The sequence below is a fragment of the Tenebrio molitor genome, chromosome 8 (genome assembly GCF_963966145.1).
Source record: "Tenebrio molitor chromosome 8, icTenMoli1.1, whole genome shotgun sequence".
Taxonomy (NCBI): Eukaryota; Metazoa; Arthropoda; class Insecta; order Coleoptera; family Tenebrionidae; genus Tenebrio; species Tenebrio molitor.
Genome location: NC_091053.1, coordinates 3,810,056 through 3,826,037, shown reverse-complemented (window position 1 = coordinate 3,826,037; position 15,982 = coordinate 3,810,056). Strand labels below are relative to the sequence as shown.

Genomic DNA, 15,982 nt, shown 5'->3' with positions numbered 1-15,982 from the left:
AACGGTCTTGTGAATTCTCGCATTTGGAAGCCTCGGCTATCGCCTCGGCCCACAAATCTTACTCACACTCGCAAAAGTGCCGTTTCTGGCAGTGTGATACAAATAACTTATAAATTACTGTTTTCAATAATACAACAGGAGTTTAAAAATTCCACGGTCACTACTTTTCTAATGGTTAATTTGGGCTTGATGCCATTCGCAATACAGGGTACGCAGTACGTAGTTGAATGTGCCGCAAGCCTCATAACGTGAGTGAGACTAGTATCGCCGATAGGTGGCGCTATTGGCGGTAGTGGACATCTGTCTACTAGTTTGCTTGCGAGGCTGGCGGCACATCCAAAATTTGTGTGGGTTTTCAACGCCAACTACGACAATCATCTATAATAGCCTGTATAATTTGTTACTTGACATGCTATATTTACGACCGATTTAAAAAGCTGAAAACGTGTCGTTAATGATTTCTCTTTTTCAAGAAATCCAAGTAAACAGAGAAAGTTATTTCTGTTGTACAAACGAAACTGTCTTCTTTTGTTTATCTGTCTCTGAGAGCAAACAACAAACACTACTCGGTAAAACGATATAGTCGTTAGTGAGTATATTTTTTACTAGCACAGAAAATAAAATAAAATACATCAGTACAGACTGAAACCCAATTATTTTAACGAAGTGAACATTTAAACACTGTTCTGAAAACAACGGTTGTTTTAAACATAATTCAAAACAAATTACCAAATACATATTGTTAATTAAATTTTGTGTAGGTATCGATAAAAATCCAAATTTACAAAAAATTCATACCTTTCGGCAATCAATCAAAGACATTCGATAATAAAACCGGCACATAAAAACCAATTTTCGTTTTTTTTTAACCGCAGGCACTGATACAACCTCAAATAAAAATAAATTGATTTAAAATTGAATTGAAATGTTTTCAACAATAACTCGCAAATGGTGGAGGTGCCGGGCGAAATTACCACGCTGCGATGTTTCTTTAAGGTTGGATAAATATTTCACGACTAAGCCGTGCTGAGTGTCATTTAAACAACCCATTTTACTTTAATTACTGATGAAACCATGACAATTAAAGAAATTAATATTTCACTAGTCTCCTGATGGATAACGAATTTACGCGGGTTCGCCTCGAATTTCGCCGTGGGAGTATCACAAAGCAGAAACCGAATCCGCGTCTCTTTCGTACATTTCAACTCCCCTGACGAACACTCCCAAAGAAATGAATTCGTTTCGGTCAGAATTCTAAATTCCTTCCGTGATTTTCGCCGGCAGAGACGGTAATTATTGAAGATTTAAAAGAAAGCGGGGACGACTCGGCCGACGAGGAAAAATAAAAATTCCCACCCTCTGATATTTTCACTTTCCACCGATCCCGTTGGGCAAATCGAGCAATGAGCTTAATTCATTTCGAAAATATTCATAACACGATCAACGTAAACGCGGGAAAGCTCGGAAAAATGAGCTTCTCGAGATGAATATGAGGATTTAGTCTGGGGAAAATCCGGCCTTAAAGACGGAAGCGCTTTCCGTTCAAAGCTCCTCACGGTGTCAATTTTTCTCCTCCCGTTTCCAACCGTCGTCGACTATTTTGTAATTTTTTCTCCACCTTCGAGGACGAAAGCGGTCAAGTGGAGCTGGCGCTTTGTTTTTCCCCGGATTAAATTTTAAATGCACGACGGACTGGACGCGACGATCAAAGACATTTATTTTAATTGAAAATCATGCGAAAGGTTAAAGGTCGACTTTTCTAATTACGCATCTTCCAAACGAGGGATCGTTGTTACTTGGAAAAGTCTTTAGTAACACTTTGCTGCCAGAAAAAAACATATTTTTTCATACAGCACACGATTATGACATCTCTATTACGGAAACATCGAATTCTTTTTAAGCTTATGGGAATTTCTGGAAGGTAAAAAGGGTAAAATGGCCATAAAGTCCATAATGAGCTTGATGCAGGTTCTAATAAAAGTGTTAGTATTAAAACGATAAGCGCTGAGAAACACGAAACGTCGGTTCATTTCGATTTTCACGAGTCTCATTAGAGGTTTTCAAGACATTTTACTATTTTTCTGTTCTATCACTAGACCGGTACGAATTCAATAAACCGTCTGGGACGGCTTCGAGTGAAAATGTTGCAAAGGGACTGATAATAATAAATAAGGTTGCAAATGAGATTACCTACCTGCATTTACATTAAGATTTTGCCAATGGTGAGTCGGAAAGTTTGGCTTAAAAAGATTCGCCCCGGGATTGTTAAAGAAAACGTAAAAATTAAATCATCGTCAACGCTTCAACAATTATCAGATCAAATTCGATCGCGCAAAGGTACAATTTAAAGGAAGGAAATTGTGACCGTTTCACGTGAATTAAATAAGGCAGGAAAATGCCTCCTTCTAAGAAACTAACACACACATCCACATGAAATTAAGAAAAACAGATGTTTGAGATAACCGTTGCATGCTTCTGTATTAATATCGGGTGTTCATTTAAATTTATCCTAAAGTAGGTGCTGAAGAGTCGATTGTGAACGCACCACGGGTTACAGATCACGAATCAGCTGTTTAAATCTAACCTCAATTTTTGCGTTGTTTGTGTTTTTAATCTACAGACTGACGAGCTGTACGTTCACAATCGACTTTTCAACGCCAACTTTGACGGGGAATTTTAATGAACACCCGATAGTTCATGCCCAGGTTTCCCTATAAAAAATACAATTGAATTGCAACATTTATTGTAAATTATTATAAAGATATATCGGGTGTTTTTTTTTTTAATTTCACCTCATAGTAGGCGTTGAAGAGTCGATTGTGCAGTGTACAGTGTACAGTCTTACGTTTTACACGAATGGTACGTTCACAATCGACTCTTCAACTTCTACTATACGAGGTGAAATTTAAAAAAACACCTGATATTATGTCGTACTTTAATGATTTTCAGAACTTTTGATGTGGAAAATTTCGTACTTTTAGGGCATCATGTGTTCTAGAAGGAAAATAAAGAAAAAATCTAAAATTTTATGATCTATTATCTGACAAACAATATTTATGGCAGTACTATCAAAAAATATATTCTTTTTTTTACTCCCACAACAAATTAATTATTTCGACTCGTGAATAAATATTTCTTTTCTAATTTTGACACGTAATACGTCACCTTCCAAAAGTTACCAAAGTCCCTAACACAATTCTTTTCGGCACTTGTGATGGAACATTTTTTCAACACCAAGGACGAAAACGAAAATTATTTTTTCTTTTGATTTTTCCGGAACGTGTGTTAATTTTAACCAGTGGAAAAACTGGTGACAATTTGTCAAATTATAATTTATCTCGTTCATTTGAAACAGGTTTTAATGTGTGTCGTGTGGTAATAACTATTTTAGCACACGCCGTGTGGTAAAGTAATTAATGGAAAAAAATTAAAGAAAATTAAACAGGTCAAACGATGTTTGACTTGTGACTTTTCAAGGACTAGAATGAAAATAACGATTAACGCTGCTACTTTTATGCTGTAGCCTGTAGGCATCTTCGTCTAAAGTACTCGTTCTCTCTATAAATCTAAATTTTATTAATAACTGATTACATAGTTACTAAAACCTTGCTGTGACTTTGTAAAGAACCAGCGCCTACCTGAATTGAATTATAATTTACATAAAAATGTACCGATTTTTAAACATTCCGAACAGTCATAAATAAAGCTTTGTACTCGTGGGATATTATGTTATTACATTGCATTACTACGTTATTATAGTACTTATGTGATTACATAAACTTGGCCTACAACTAATAGTGCGAATTTCACAAGCGTGGGATAATAATATCCGTATGGCACTTGTTGCGTAAATAACGAAAAAACACGCAACTAGATATTATTTTCCTCCCACAATGTTAACTTATTAATTTGATAGTTCGTCAGTTTAATTAAATTTAATAATCTCACAACAATATTGAAATCAAGTTGGGCCATATTCATAATGATAACTTACTTACTGTATAATTACAATTAACATTTATAATTACTATCTGCTATACAACGTGACGCAACTCTTACTAAAGAACGAAAATAACCTAAGTACTAGCGAAACTGCTCGCTAATTTACAATTTGTTTAACATTACCAACTATAACATAGTGATATGAAATCTGACGTGGATTTTATGTTCTGGATAAACCACCTACGAACTGAAAATGGAAGATAAGTCGAAGCACGCCACTATTGTTATGCCATTCCCATTGTTTGCTTCACATTACTGGATTTTGTTAAATACAAGTTTCGACGACTACACATTTGCATCCACGTCATATTAATGTAGTGAACATGGCTTCAAGAAAAAAAATTACAGGACGACTGAATCGTGATCTTAGAGCAAACAACGACACTAACAAATCCTGCTTCGGTTCTAAATAAAAATAAATAATGAAACGCGTCCGTGGATATATTTTTTTTCTTTTATTTGGTCGGAGCGGGAGCAGCTCATCGAAATTCCAGTTCGCAAAACGTCAATAGTAAAGCAAGCAACCCGAGAAATACATCTGGTATAAATTATGCAGGACGTGTATTTTGGGTTGCCTATCTCCCGTTACATATTCGCCGGCAATGCGTGAACGTATTCATTGCGAGCGTTCAATCGTAACATTTTACGGTCACTAACATAAATTGACAAATCGTCCAAATCAGGGGGTTAAAACAAGGAAAATGACCTGCAACAGCGCAACCTGCTCCGGCTGATGTCGGACGACTCCTGAATACGTAGGGAATCTCCGCCAGGAGTAATGTCCTGAATATTGATTCCGAGAGAAATTCGTCCTGCAGGAGGAAGACGACGAAAGGAGCGACTTAGTGCCAGGTGCCGCGCGAAAAAATTCCTTTTCGGATCGATCCAGTGGAATTTCGAAAAAGGAAAACTCGGTGTCGCCGTTGCAATCAGTGGCGGCTCGTGAGAGTAAAAGGACAAAAAATGTTCGTCAATTTAGTCCACCAGACTATTTGATGAGGATTAAAGATTAAAGGAATTAACGTCGAGAAAGTACAAGTGCTGAGCAAATACCGTATTTGATGTTACGATTCATAAATCTAACAACTACTAGAATCTACAAGTTTAATAAAAGGAATATTTCTAATTTATAATCTTAAAAGAATAACTGAGATGTTGTTGCAAAAACCGTGAAAAATCCATGGAGATTAGTGGACGAGTTATGGCAGTTCAAATGCAAAATCCGATCTTATGGCGGTTCGATTTGCAATTCAAGGTCATGCAGTTGATTGTATGTACAATGGCCGGCAATAAAAACTAGCCATCGCTTTTCTGCACATCAAAATCCAAATGTGGAATTAATGCTTTAATGACACTGACATTTAAATGATGGCTAACTTTTTTGGCCGGCCACTGTACATCTCTCAGTAAACGGTCAACTGGTACAAACAATTGATATACTGAGAATGTCACCAAGAGTCACCACATTCAACCGAATAACTTTGAATTGCAAAACGAACCTTCATAAGAAAATACATGGGATTTCTCGATTCTCAACAACTACACCGTTCACGTTGTTTTGGCATAATGGGAGGCCATGATTAATTTTTTTAACGTTGGACACACTGTGTGATTTCTGTCACTAAAGTGCCTGACATGTTCCTGAATTTCCCGCGATGTCTGATTATTCTTCTATTGCAAATTGCTAAAACTGACAACAATGTACTAGACATGGACACTATTTATAACCTCAAATTTAGAAAAACATAGCCTAATTCAACAGACAGCTCTACTACCAAATTAAATACAAAATTTCCATGGCCTCCCATTATGCCAAAACAACGTGAATGCATTTTGGCCCAGACGCTTATTGTGAAATTTGGTAGAAAGAGAAGAGGGCTTTTTTTCGACTAGCATGTCTTATTATTGTACAAAAAATGTCGCTCGTCTTGAATATATTTTGGAATAGCCTAAAATAATTTTTATCCCGTTTTTATTTTGTTCGATAACTGATCAGCCGTCACTGACTGCAACAAAAGACATCGCAATCGGTCCCGGAATTTGTGTACTTTCATGTAAACGAAGCTCCGTCATGTTATATTTCATCGTAGGGCTGTTTATCTTGTGGTAGAGCCCAATAAAGCCATCCTTATCGAACTACGAGTTCGTGAGTTTGGTAATGGAAACCTGGCCATTAACCTATTTCACCAATTTCGCAATAATAAATCACCCGGTGATAGATTCTCAAAAACGAAAGAAATTTCAACAGTGTTTTAGTGGACTCAAAACGTCTACGTAAACTCCAATTTCCCCGAAAATATCGTCCATTCTTGATTAAGATTCTTTATCGTAATCATCCGCGATGGCTTTCTTCTCAGTTTCGCTTTCGGTGACGATTCGATCCTGATTCTCTTTCGAGATAATATATTTAAACCGTTCCCGGATATTCATTACCGACAGTCCACCCTTCAGACGCAACCGACACACGTTTCGCCCTCGCCCTCCAAATCGTCCAGAAATTATATTGTCACAGATGACTGATGATTGCCGCGAGCTGAAACTTTTTTTGTCCTGTAGAAGGAAGCAATTAGTGCAGCGGTCGATGTTCTTTTCATCAAGGAGTCTCACGTTACAGCGTGTTTTCGCCACACGCAACTCTCACATCCGACTGAAATCGAGCAAAGATCGACCCGATACGTTGTACACATCGCCCGAATGTTTTTACGCTTCTATAATTCATCCGGCAGGAGAAAAGAAAATTACGAAAGCGTTATCGGCACGACCGGGCGACGCAACAGACGGCACGAGGGTGACCTGGACTTTTGAAAATTTAAAATTGACGGCGTTTCCGACGAAACGAATGCTCATCGCAGGATGCGGTAGTAGTTTTTGTGCGGACTTGAATAATTGGTGTTTTGGAGGCGAGGGTGCCATTTGGACGTCACTTACACTTGTCCGGGCGATTCGATGTGAAGGACGATTTTTCTGGACTCGTGACGTTAGGCAAACCGATTAATTTGCGATAAAATCTGCCAGGACTCGGCGGGAAGACGACCGTAAATGAACACGAGGGATTATGTTTAAACCGAACGTAATCACGTCAACGTCGTCATACCGTCTGATTATAAGTGAAAAACGAAATAAGGGGATTACCAACCTCGTTCGAATACTGCACGGTTTGGAGCGGTATCCAGTGGTAGCCCATGGCGCGGTCCCAGATCATCCCTTTGCTCCACACCTCGATCAACAGTCCAGTGTTCAAGTCGTTTGTTTCGCTGAAAACAGATCTCGATTGCAATTAAAAATTCACGACGAGTCCTTCTGTAGCTTGTACCTCAAAATGCTGTTAGAGCAAGAGAAAATAAAAAAGATCGAGAGGGCCGTGATTAATACGCTTCAGTTGGCAACACGTAAAAATTTAATTCAAATGTCACCAGACGTCATTTACAATAGTAACTGTCATTACTAATTATTGTCTATTAAAATTTGCTATTACAATATGTTCACTTTAGAGCAAAACATTTTCATTGTGCAGTATTACTTCAGAAATGGAGAATAACTTGAGAACGGCGAATGGTCCTATTCGACACCTTGAGTTTTTGAGGAATTTCAACAAAAGTTTCCGGACTTTCAAGGCACTTACCAACAACTTGCCTTGATTATTTTATTTTTCCGTACCTGAAAAACAACGTGTTCAAAAACAGGCCTGGTACAATTCCCGAATGAATGCAAGTAATTACTGATAACTGCAATTTAATTGATATTCCAACTTTGCGAAGGTCATTTGAAAACATGAAGCGAAGAGTAACATTATCTTTGGAAGCTGAAGGCAGACATTTCGAACATTTACTCGAGTTTTTGTAAAGAATACGATTGAAGCTCCTCATGTATGACCCTTTTGTACAATGTTCGAGTTAGTTAGTAATAAAGATAATCTTCGTCCTGGAAACAATCTTTGTTCTTTGATGTCATGGATCAAATTTATATTTACAAAATTCGATCGTATTGAAGTCATTTACGGCGTAGACTTCAGAAAGAGACAATAGAGATTAGAGAGTCCCAAAAAATAACCTCTCTTGATCGCTAGTTTCGATTTGTAAACAAGCGACGTGCTCATCGTTTCATTGCACTACGTGACGAAATTCTTTTACAACCGACAGGTCACACATAATTCACTCCTTTATGAAAATCAAGGTTTCAATGCTCTCTTATGATGTTCTCAAAATCATTAACCTAACTTTTAAGACTGACATCTGATAATTGAAATCTTAACGAATTGTCAACAGAAATTTTTTGGTCAAAGCTAATTTTTTTTTTCGATCTCATGGTAGTAGTAGTTAGGAAACGATATTTGGAACTCATTATAAAATAGTACATGATTTCGGTCGCTTCGGCAAACGTTTGTAGCTTGATGGTTCGTACTAGAAATTTTATGTGTACCAGGAATTTTGACTCTTTCGATAAAATAATATATTATATACCAAGGTGGAGAAGTTCATTATTATAGCCAGAGCGCCAAGATTAGAGCCCGAGGCACGCCGAGGGTTGTAAGGCGCGAAGGCTATAAGGGACTTCTCCACCGTGGTTTATATACTATTTTTTTCACTACTAGATACGTTAAAACCCTTTCTGATAATAATTATTAATCAAATTATTTTGTCGAATGCGACGGGTCCGAGTTGTCATTTGTTGACAGTTGGTATGAAAATCATCTACGTTAACCAATGAAATCACGACAATCTTTCGTTGCTAGGTGACGGTTGTTCCATTATTCACCACTGGTTAATAATGAAAAATTATTTACCTGTCACTGAGCCAACGTAGAAAAACGAAATTTCTCAGTGTTCTGTGACAACCGATAACGCTAGACTTTATTACTAGTAGTGAAAAAAATGGATTTTCCGGTATCTACCTAGTACTACTAATTACCCTCAATTAAAAAATTTTGTCGTATGAAGCGAAAAAGTTTATTTTGAGCATAGAGACCAAATTAAAAACCGATGGTGAACCACAGCCCTTGAAAAAAAACTTCAGGAGTGACTGAAACTCCAAAATCAATTGTATGGAAAGTTATCAAATCTGGACCGCAGTAAGAAATGTTTAAATACGGCCCATTTCTGAACCTTCAATAGTTTGAGTAATTTATGACGGCCGACAACAATGGGCTGTCCCAACCGTTTCAACCCTCGTAAAAGTATTAGTATGTTATAGTATTCTCAATTTGGTTGTAGGTCGTAAAATTTTGTTGTATATTATGAGCGATTAACGGGCACAATTGTTGTGTTTAAAAAGGCTGGGAAGTGGCGCGTGCTATTTGCCGTACAATACAAGCCTGCTTAAAATATTACCTGCTAGTGTAGTGGAGTAACGTTAGGTTTTTATTTCGGAACCGGTAGCAAGAGGTCGGATTTGAACGAAATTTTTTTAATGTGTTATAAATAGAACATATTAAAACCTTTATAGGTTAAAAATTGCCGCTCATTGTTTATTTCATTAATTTATTGTTTATTTATAAGAACTGAAATTTTCCAGTTAGAAATCGTTATTTTCGCAAGAAAAATACTAGAGAACAATATAGAATGACTTTGGGAAGAGTATATTGTCATATTGAAACTTGTTTGGAATGAATTGTATGTGGAAAAAGAAGAACAATAGGTAGATATTCGGTAGCCCGGTGTTGACCGGCTCAGATAGAAACACGTTCAGTTTGTCTTCTAGAGTCGCATAGTTAGCACTTTTTGAAGAAAATATATAATTATTTTTGATGATTTTTGACAAAAAAGTGTTTAGTAATACCATGTGATCAAAAATAAAAAAAACAGAGGTCCGTGATTAATACGCTTCGGTTGGCAACACGTGAAAATGTAATTCAAATGTCATCAGATGTCATTACAATGGAGAACTGTCATTATTAATTATTGACTATTAAAATTTGCTATTGCAATATGTTCATTTCGGAACAAAAAATTTTCATTGTGCAGTGTTACTTCAGAAACGGCGAATCGTCCTATTCAACACCTCTAGTTTTCGAGGAATTTCAACAAAAGTTTCAGGACTTTCAAGGCACTTACAGTTACAGTATTTTGACATAACAGTCATAAGTGTGAAACCGCCCTTCCTACATTTAAACTTATTTAGACTGATCGTAACAGTTTAGTTAATAATTGTGCTACAATCGTGTCAAAAATAAATTACTCTCTAGGATTTAGGGATATTCGATACTAGGTTGCCATAAATTTGGTTAGGTTGGGGGCTATGTGGTTTCTGGTGGCAGACAAAAGGTATCTCAAAAATGTAAGGCTGTGGCTAATTCCTTGTCACAGTTGCAAATTAATGACTAATGCCTCGCTAAGTGATAGATGATTTTTCGTTTCACAATCAATTTTGGTTTCTGTCGGCATATTTAATTGAACTTAATCCCTCAATTCATAGTAACCAACCTTAGGCATTCAAAATTACTTCTGAAAATTCTAGTTACACAACATGAAAAACGTTATTTCTCTAAAAGTTCGAAATATAGGGAGTAATTTATTTTTGACGGGGTAGTAGGTACGTCTGATAAATTCTTCAAATGTTCCAGTTGTCATAAACTCTCACATTGACAATAAAGAATGGGTTATATTGAATTTTTGAAAATGTCACAATTTTGATGTCCGTTTTTTTACTCCCAACTCTACCAACAACTTGCCTTGATTATTTTGTTTTTCCATTCCTGAAAAACAACGTGTTCAAAAGTAGGCCACTGTAATTGCCCACCATCAACAATTTTAGATGAAAATGACATAGAAGAGGATGAAACGGGGGAAAATATTTAATTTTTATAATACACTCTTAATAAATTTTTACTTTCAGCATCTCTTGTATATTTTTTACCAATACCCGTCACAATGATCGTTTGAAGAGTTCTACTCAGTTTGAATTTTAAGTAATTCATTCTCTTAGAATTTTTTTTTGGTATCGTGTTGTATTGGTAGGTGCTATTTAAGTTATTCTTTGCCAAAGAATATCCGACAAACAAAACATTAAACACAGGAAATAAGATTTTAATGAAAAATGATAAAAGTTATTTTTTAGAAAAAAAATTTATGTTATAAAAAATTGTCAAAATTTGAACAGTATTTTGAATTAGTATCTCGTATTGTCAAATTAAAAATTTTAACACGTAAAACAACCGACAAAAACACAACATGGAAGTAGCGCAAACTTTTCAATAATTTATTTAAACAAAACAATTCGGTTGCCATGTTGACCATAGCACTCCCGATCTTTGAAAATATCCGAATTTAACTATTATAAAAAAAAAATAAGCACAAAAATAATTTCAAGATTATTTATTAAAGAAATCATAATGAGTCGCTCTTTGTGCCGGTGAGGGTATTTCCCACTATGAGCGTCAATTTTTAACCTATAAAGGTTAAAAAAAAAAATTATTACAATCGGAACTCTTGCTACCGGTTCCGAAATAACGCCGTATTTTTGTCTATCGTTACTCCACTAGTGGTAAACTAGGACTTATAAGCCCCCCAAACATCTTTAACTTAAAGTACCATAAAATTTTACGACCTACAACCAAATTGAGAATACTATATAAAAACCTACTTAAGTCGTTCCAAATATCGTTTCCTACTAAGTACTATGTGGTTATCGTTATCGGAGTCTGGAGGTAGGTGGTATTGAGTGAAATGGTTAAACATTGCGTTAGTTTTTTTTTTTTTTGTATAATGACGATGAACGTTTGCATTTTCCAGCGATCGTGTTGTAAAAGGAAGTTTATAACATTTTTTTCACTACTAGTCTTAGAAGGCGTCATTATTGAGACTTGAATCGACCCCAGAAGTAGAATTTCTCTCCCTAGGTTAATAACTTTTTATTATTAACCAGTAGTCAATAATGAACAGCCGTCACCTAGCAACGAAAGATTTTCTTTGATTTTATTGGTTAACGTAGACAGACGATTTTCAATTTTCATAGCAACCGTTGAAAAATGAGAACTCGGATCGTCGCATCGGACAAACAAATTTAATTAATAATTATTATTAGAAAGGGTTTTAACGGATCTAGTAGTGAAAAAAATAATATATACACCACGCTAGAGAAGACAATTTTAAGCCTCGCTTCTCGGGGAATAAACTACCTCGGCTTAAAAAAATGTCTTCTCTACCTTGGCGTATAATTACTATTATGAGGTGCAAGCAAAACGAAGAAACAGTAAAATCATCCGACACAATTCAAACTGTTTACTCATGTAAATGTATCCACACAAAGCAGGTGAATTATTTATACACAATCATAAATTACATTTGTAATGTTTGCTTTAGTAAATGTATTCATGCATTTTTAAAACACATTTTCCATCCAATAACTACACATCGGAAAACGAATTGAATTTTGATGGGAAAAATTATTATGAAGATGAATGAATAAAACGGCGCCAACGACTGTTATTGTTGTGTTAATGGAAATTAACAACTGCTTTCGTACCTGAAAATACGCTGGCCAACGCAGTCACCTGATTTAAAATATGTACAAAGTTCGTGAAGCGATACAGTTTAAAAATGCAAAATGTAAAACATAAAGTTGATGGATATAATAAATGCAGGACACTTTTTAAAATTAATTTTTTCTATAATTGATTCAAAAAATTGAAATTCACGCATAGTTATCTGTGCCTGAAGTGGGTCATTTTGTGACGTGTATTTTTTTTGCATTGTTAGTAAGATCGAAACCATAGAAACCATACAAAACAGTGTGTGAAATGCAATTTCACGCATACGACTATTTCTGTTTTTCATTTCACGCACTGTTTTTTATTAGTTACCTAGCAACATGGTCACTGCATTGAAACTTCAGAGTTTCTTCAAAAATTTGAATTTTTAATTTCAATTTTTTGCATCAATTATAGAAAAAATATTGTTTATATTTCGTGCGCGAAGATGTTTTTGTGCATTCAAAGGCTTATACACAAAAAACACTCTCTTCGCGCACTTAATATAAAAATAACTATTACTATCACTGAAGGAAACTGACGATAATAAAAAATAAAATTTGTCACCATTATCAAAATCTACTTAAAATTGATAACGTACAAAAAAATGGTTGTTTTTTACCAAAAATTTGTCACTTTTTAATATTTCAGGAAGACAAAAAAGTCGGTTTCAGATTTCGCGAGTCAAAACTGTTTCAAAATTTTCCATCACAATTTGAATGTTTAGCATTTTTAATGAGAACCAAAATGAGAATTTACAAGTCAAAATGTCACATACTTTTTTGCACAATCGTGTTGTTACTAGCTACTTACCATTGTTGTTGACACAATCTGTAAGTGAAACTTACCACCCTAATGCTCTTGTCAAAAAAATTACTTCAAAGTCAATTCTTTTCGTATAGTTTTCCATTCCAAAGTAATTCTTTGTACGTACAACCTTTTCATTCTCGTTAATTAAGGAACTAAATCTAGTTCGTGTGGGTTATGAATTGATAATAAATATTTGTTCATGAAGACGAATTTTACATCATTCCAAACATTAAGATAAGAAGGGATCAGAAGATCGAAAGAGAAGAAGAAAGGTTTTAGAACATTATTGAATTAGTGGAAAACCGAGTTCGTCTTCTGGTGCATCATCCGTCTTGGAAAAACAAGAAACCTTCCAAACCACTCTTTGCTACAGTGAAAATATAGTTCATTTTTATGAGTGAAAATTAAGTTATAACTTCTGAAAACAAAACCACCTAAAAATCGTGAGGCATTTTTCGGCGGACAACTGATTTCCGAAATGTGCTTCTTAAAATGCATCACTGGACAGAATTTTCCCGGTTATGCAAAACAAGCTTTTCTAAATTAAATTATTCTTCATATCTGACTGACATGACACAACCTTGTTCAATTCTTTCCAGTTAAAATGAAAAAATAGGATTCTTGTATGTGCGAGTTGGAGAAAAATTAATTTCGGATTTCCCCAAAAATCTTTATTGGATCAGTCAGGTGACAACAATTTCCATTTGATTTTTGAGCAAGTTCGTGGATGACCGTTACAAACCTGCCAGTTTGACAAGTCGATGCTGAAAGTGATCTCTGATTGGCCACACGTGAGCGAATCAGAATTTCACCACTCGATGATTAAAAAATGAAAAAAATCTCACAGAATAAACTTTCAATTCATAAAAACGTTGCCTTCCACAAAAAATGTTGTACGAAATGAGAGACGAAGGAAAATTGTTACAAACCTACTGTCTGTCGTCAGATTCCCAGAACGATTTTGTTCAAGCTTGTAGCCACAAAGTGCTCGAGGAAAGAAAAATATCGAAATATTTGTTATGAAATATTGTTCCTAGCAAGAAAGAAGAGACGTCAGAGACGTAATTATTGCCGAATTGGAGAAAAATTCCCTTACAAGACTTGAGACGACAAGAACATGATATTCAACAGATCTCAAACAAAACGGGAAGAAAGATTGCCACGGTGAAAGGAGACAAGAGGATAAAAATTAACCATATGAACAATGCGAGTTTAAGACAAATGTTTTTCTTAGATTCAGTGATTTGTAAATTGAGTGATTGTTTTACTTTTACAAGAAGAATAAAAATCTGACAACTATCGTAAATGTAATCTATCCGTTCATAAATCACTATATTTCGTAAACTACCCAATCCCTCATGAGGAAATCCTGAAAAATCTGGAGTTTTACACATACATCCAGGACAAGGTGACTTATTCTCTAAACAAGTTATATGTTTTTAAGAATTTAAGCAAATATTTTGAATACATAACAATTTACACATCAACATTTTTAGTCGTCATAATTCACTACTTTTTGACTCGAACATTAATAAACTAGATTCGTTTCAAGTTTGCACCATGAGCTTACAAACCCAACCCGAATCTCTTCATCGCTTTGACATTTGCATCTCGATCGTGCCAAAGCTCGACCGCCGCGTCTTAAAAGATTGAAACTTACAAGAGAAAGTCTTGTTTCCAGCATGGTGTCGCTCCTTTGACGGTCACTGTGGTCGATTTGACGTTTTGCAGCTTCAGGGTAACGTAAGTGTTGAACTGAGACGCTGTAAAGGAATAAAAACAAATTAGAGGGGCTCGTGCGGCGTACATTTTTTTCCCAAAAACCAATTCGGTTCTGAGTGGAAAAAATGTCCAAGAGCTTATGTGGGTCATGGAACGAGAGATAATAGTCTAGACTGGAAGGCGTCGCAAATTTGACCTAGAAGGAAGCAGGAGGCAGGCAAATAAGAGGATGATCATATATTAAAGCCACTTCTCCTGTTGTCTTTTCCAAAGTTTCAAGCGGTGGAAATTATTGCGTTGTTTGGAGGTGCGCCGCGGTTAGTAATGACCTGTTTGCGACCGGATTTATTCTTGCAGTTTTATGACAACGTTATTAAGGGGAGAACACGTTACCAATAAAAATCCAAGGGACCGTAAATGAATGTCGTTGAGCGCAATCTGAGCCTCGTTTCGTTCATTATTCGACTAATTTGGAGAAATGAGGAAGCCGCTCCGGCGGTCTACCAAAAAAACCAAATTATCCGTAATTTGTATTTTTATTTTTCGACAAAACGCAAATTCGCAAGACCTCAACAAAACATTCGGGAGGGGTTTCGAAATTTCCTCTCCCTGCGCTTCGACGACCCCAACTCCTCGGATTAAAGGTCAACATTTAACCGATGACGTTTGTGCGAAACAACTCCATCTTGTTGCGCAATCCTCGTTTCGGAACACATCGATCAGTGCCACAAGTCGAGTTAGCAATCTAGAAATATTCATTTAGGATTTATCACAAAAGCTTCACGGTGGCTGTCATAAAGCGCCAGAAATAATCGGCATCGTGGCGTTCTCCGCACTCCGATCCAGATTTAGATAAACACCCCTTGTACAGAAGTCAATTTCCGGCGAGCCGCCATTACGATACCGAATTATGCGTATTTGTGGGACGTCGCGTGTGCATATTTCACCGGATCATTATTAAAAGTGCAAAGGATGCGGCGATAA

General features: G+C 36.0%; 1 protein-coding gene across 9 annotated transcripts in view; it reads right to left on the bottom strand.

Annotated features, from left to right (window-relative positions):
- Positions 1 to 15,982, bottom strand: part of unc-13 — a 307,874-nt gene that overhangs the window by 179,525 nt on the left and 112,367 nt on the right. For all 9 annotated transcript variants that reach the window (XM_069056452.1, XM_069056444.1, XM_069056445.1 and 6 more), the window contains exons 3-4: positions 14,937 to 15,039; positions 7,139 to 7,256 (exon numbers count right to left, since the gene is read on the bottom strand). In XM_069056452.1, the coding sequence (XP_068912553.1) occupies positions 7,139 to 7,256; positions 14,937 to 14,960 (142 nt within the window). In that variant the 5' untranslated portion in view covers positions 14,961 to 15,039. The remainder of the gene's footprint in view (positions 1 to 7,138; positions 7,257 to 14,936; positions 15,040 to 15,982) is intronic.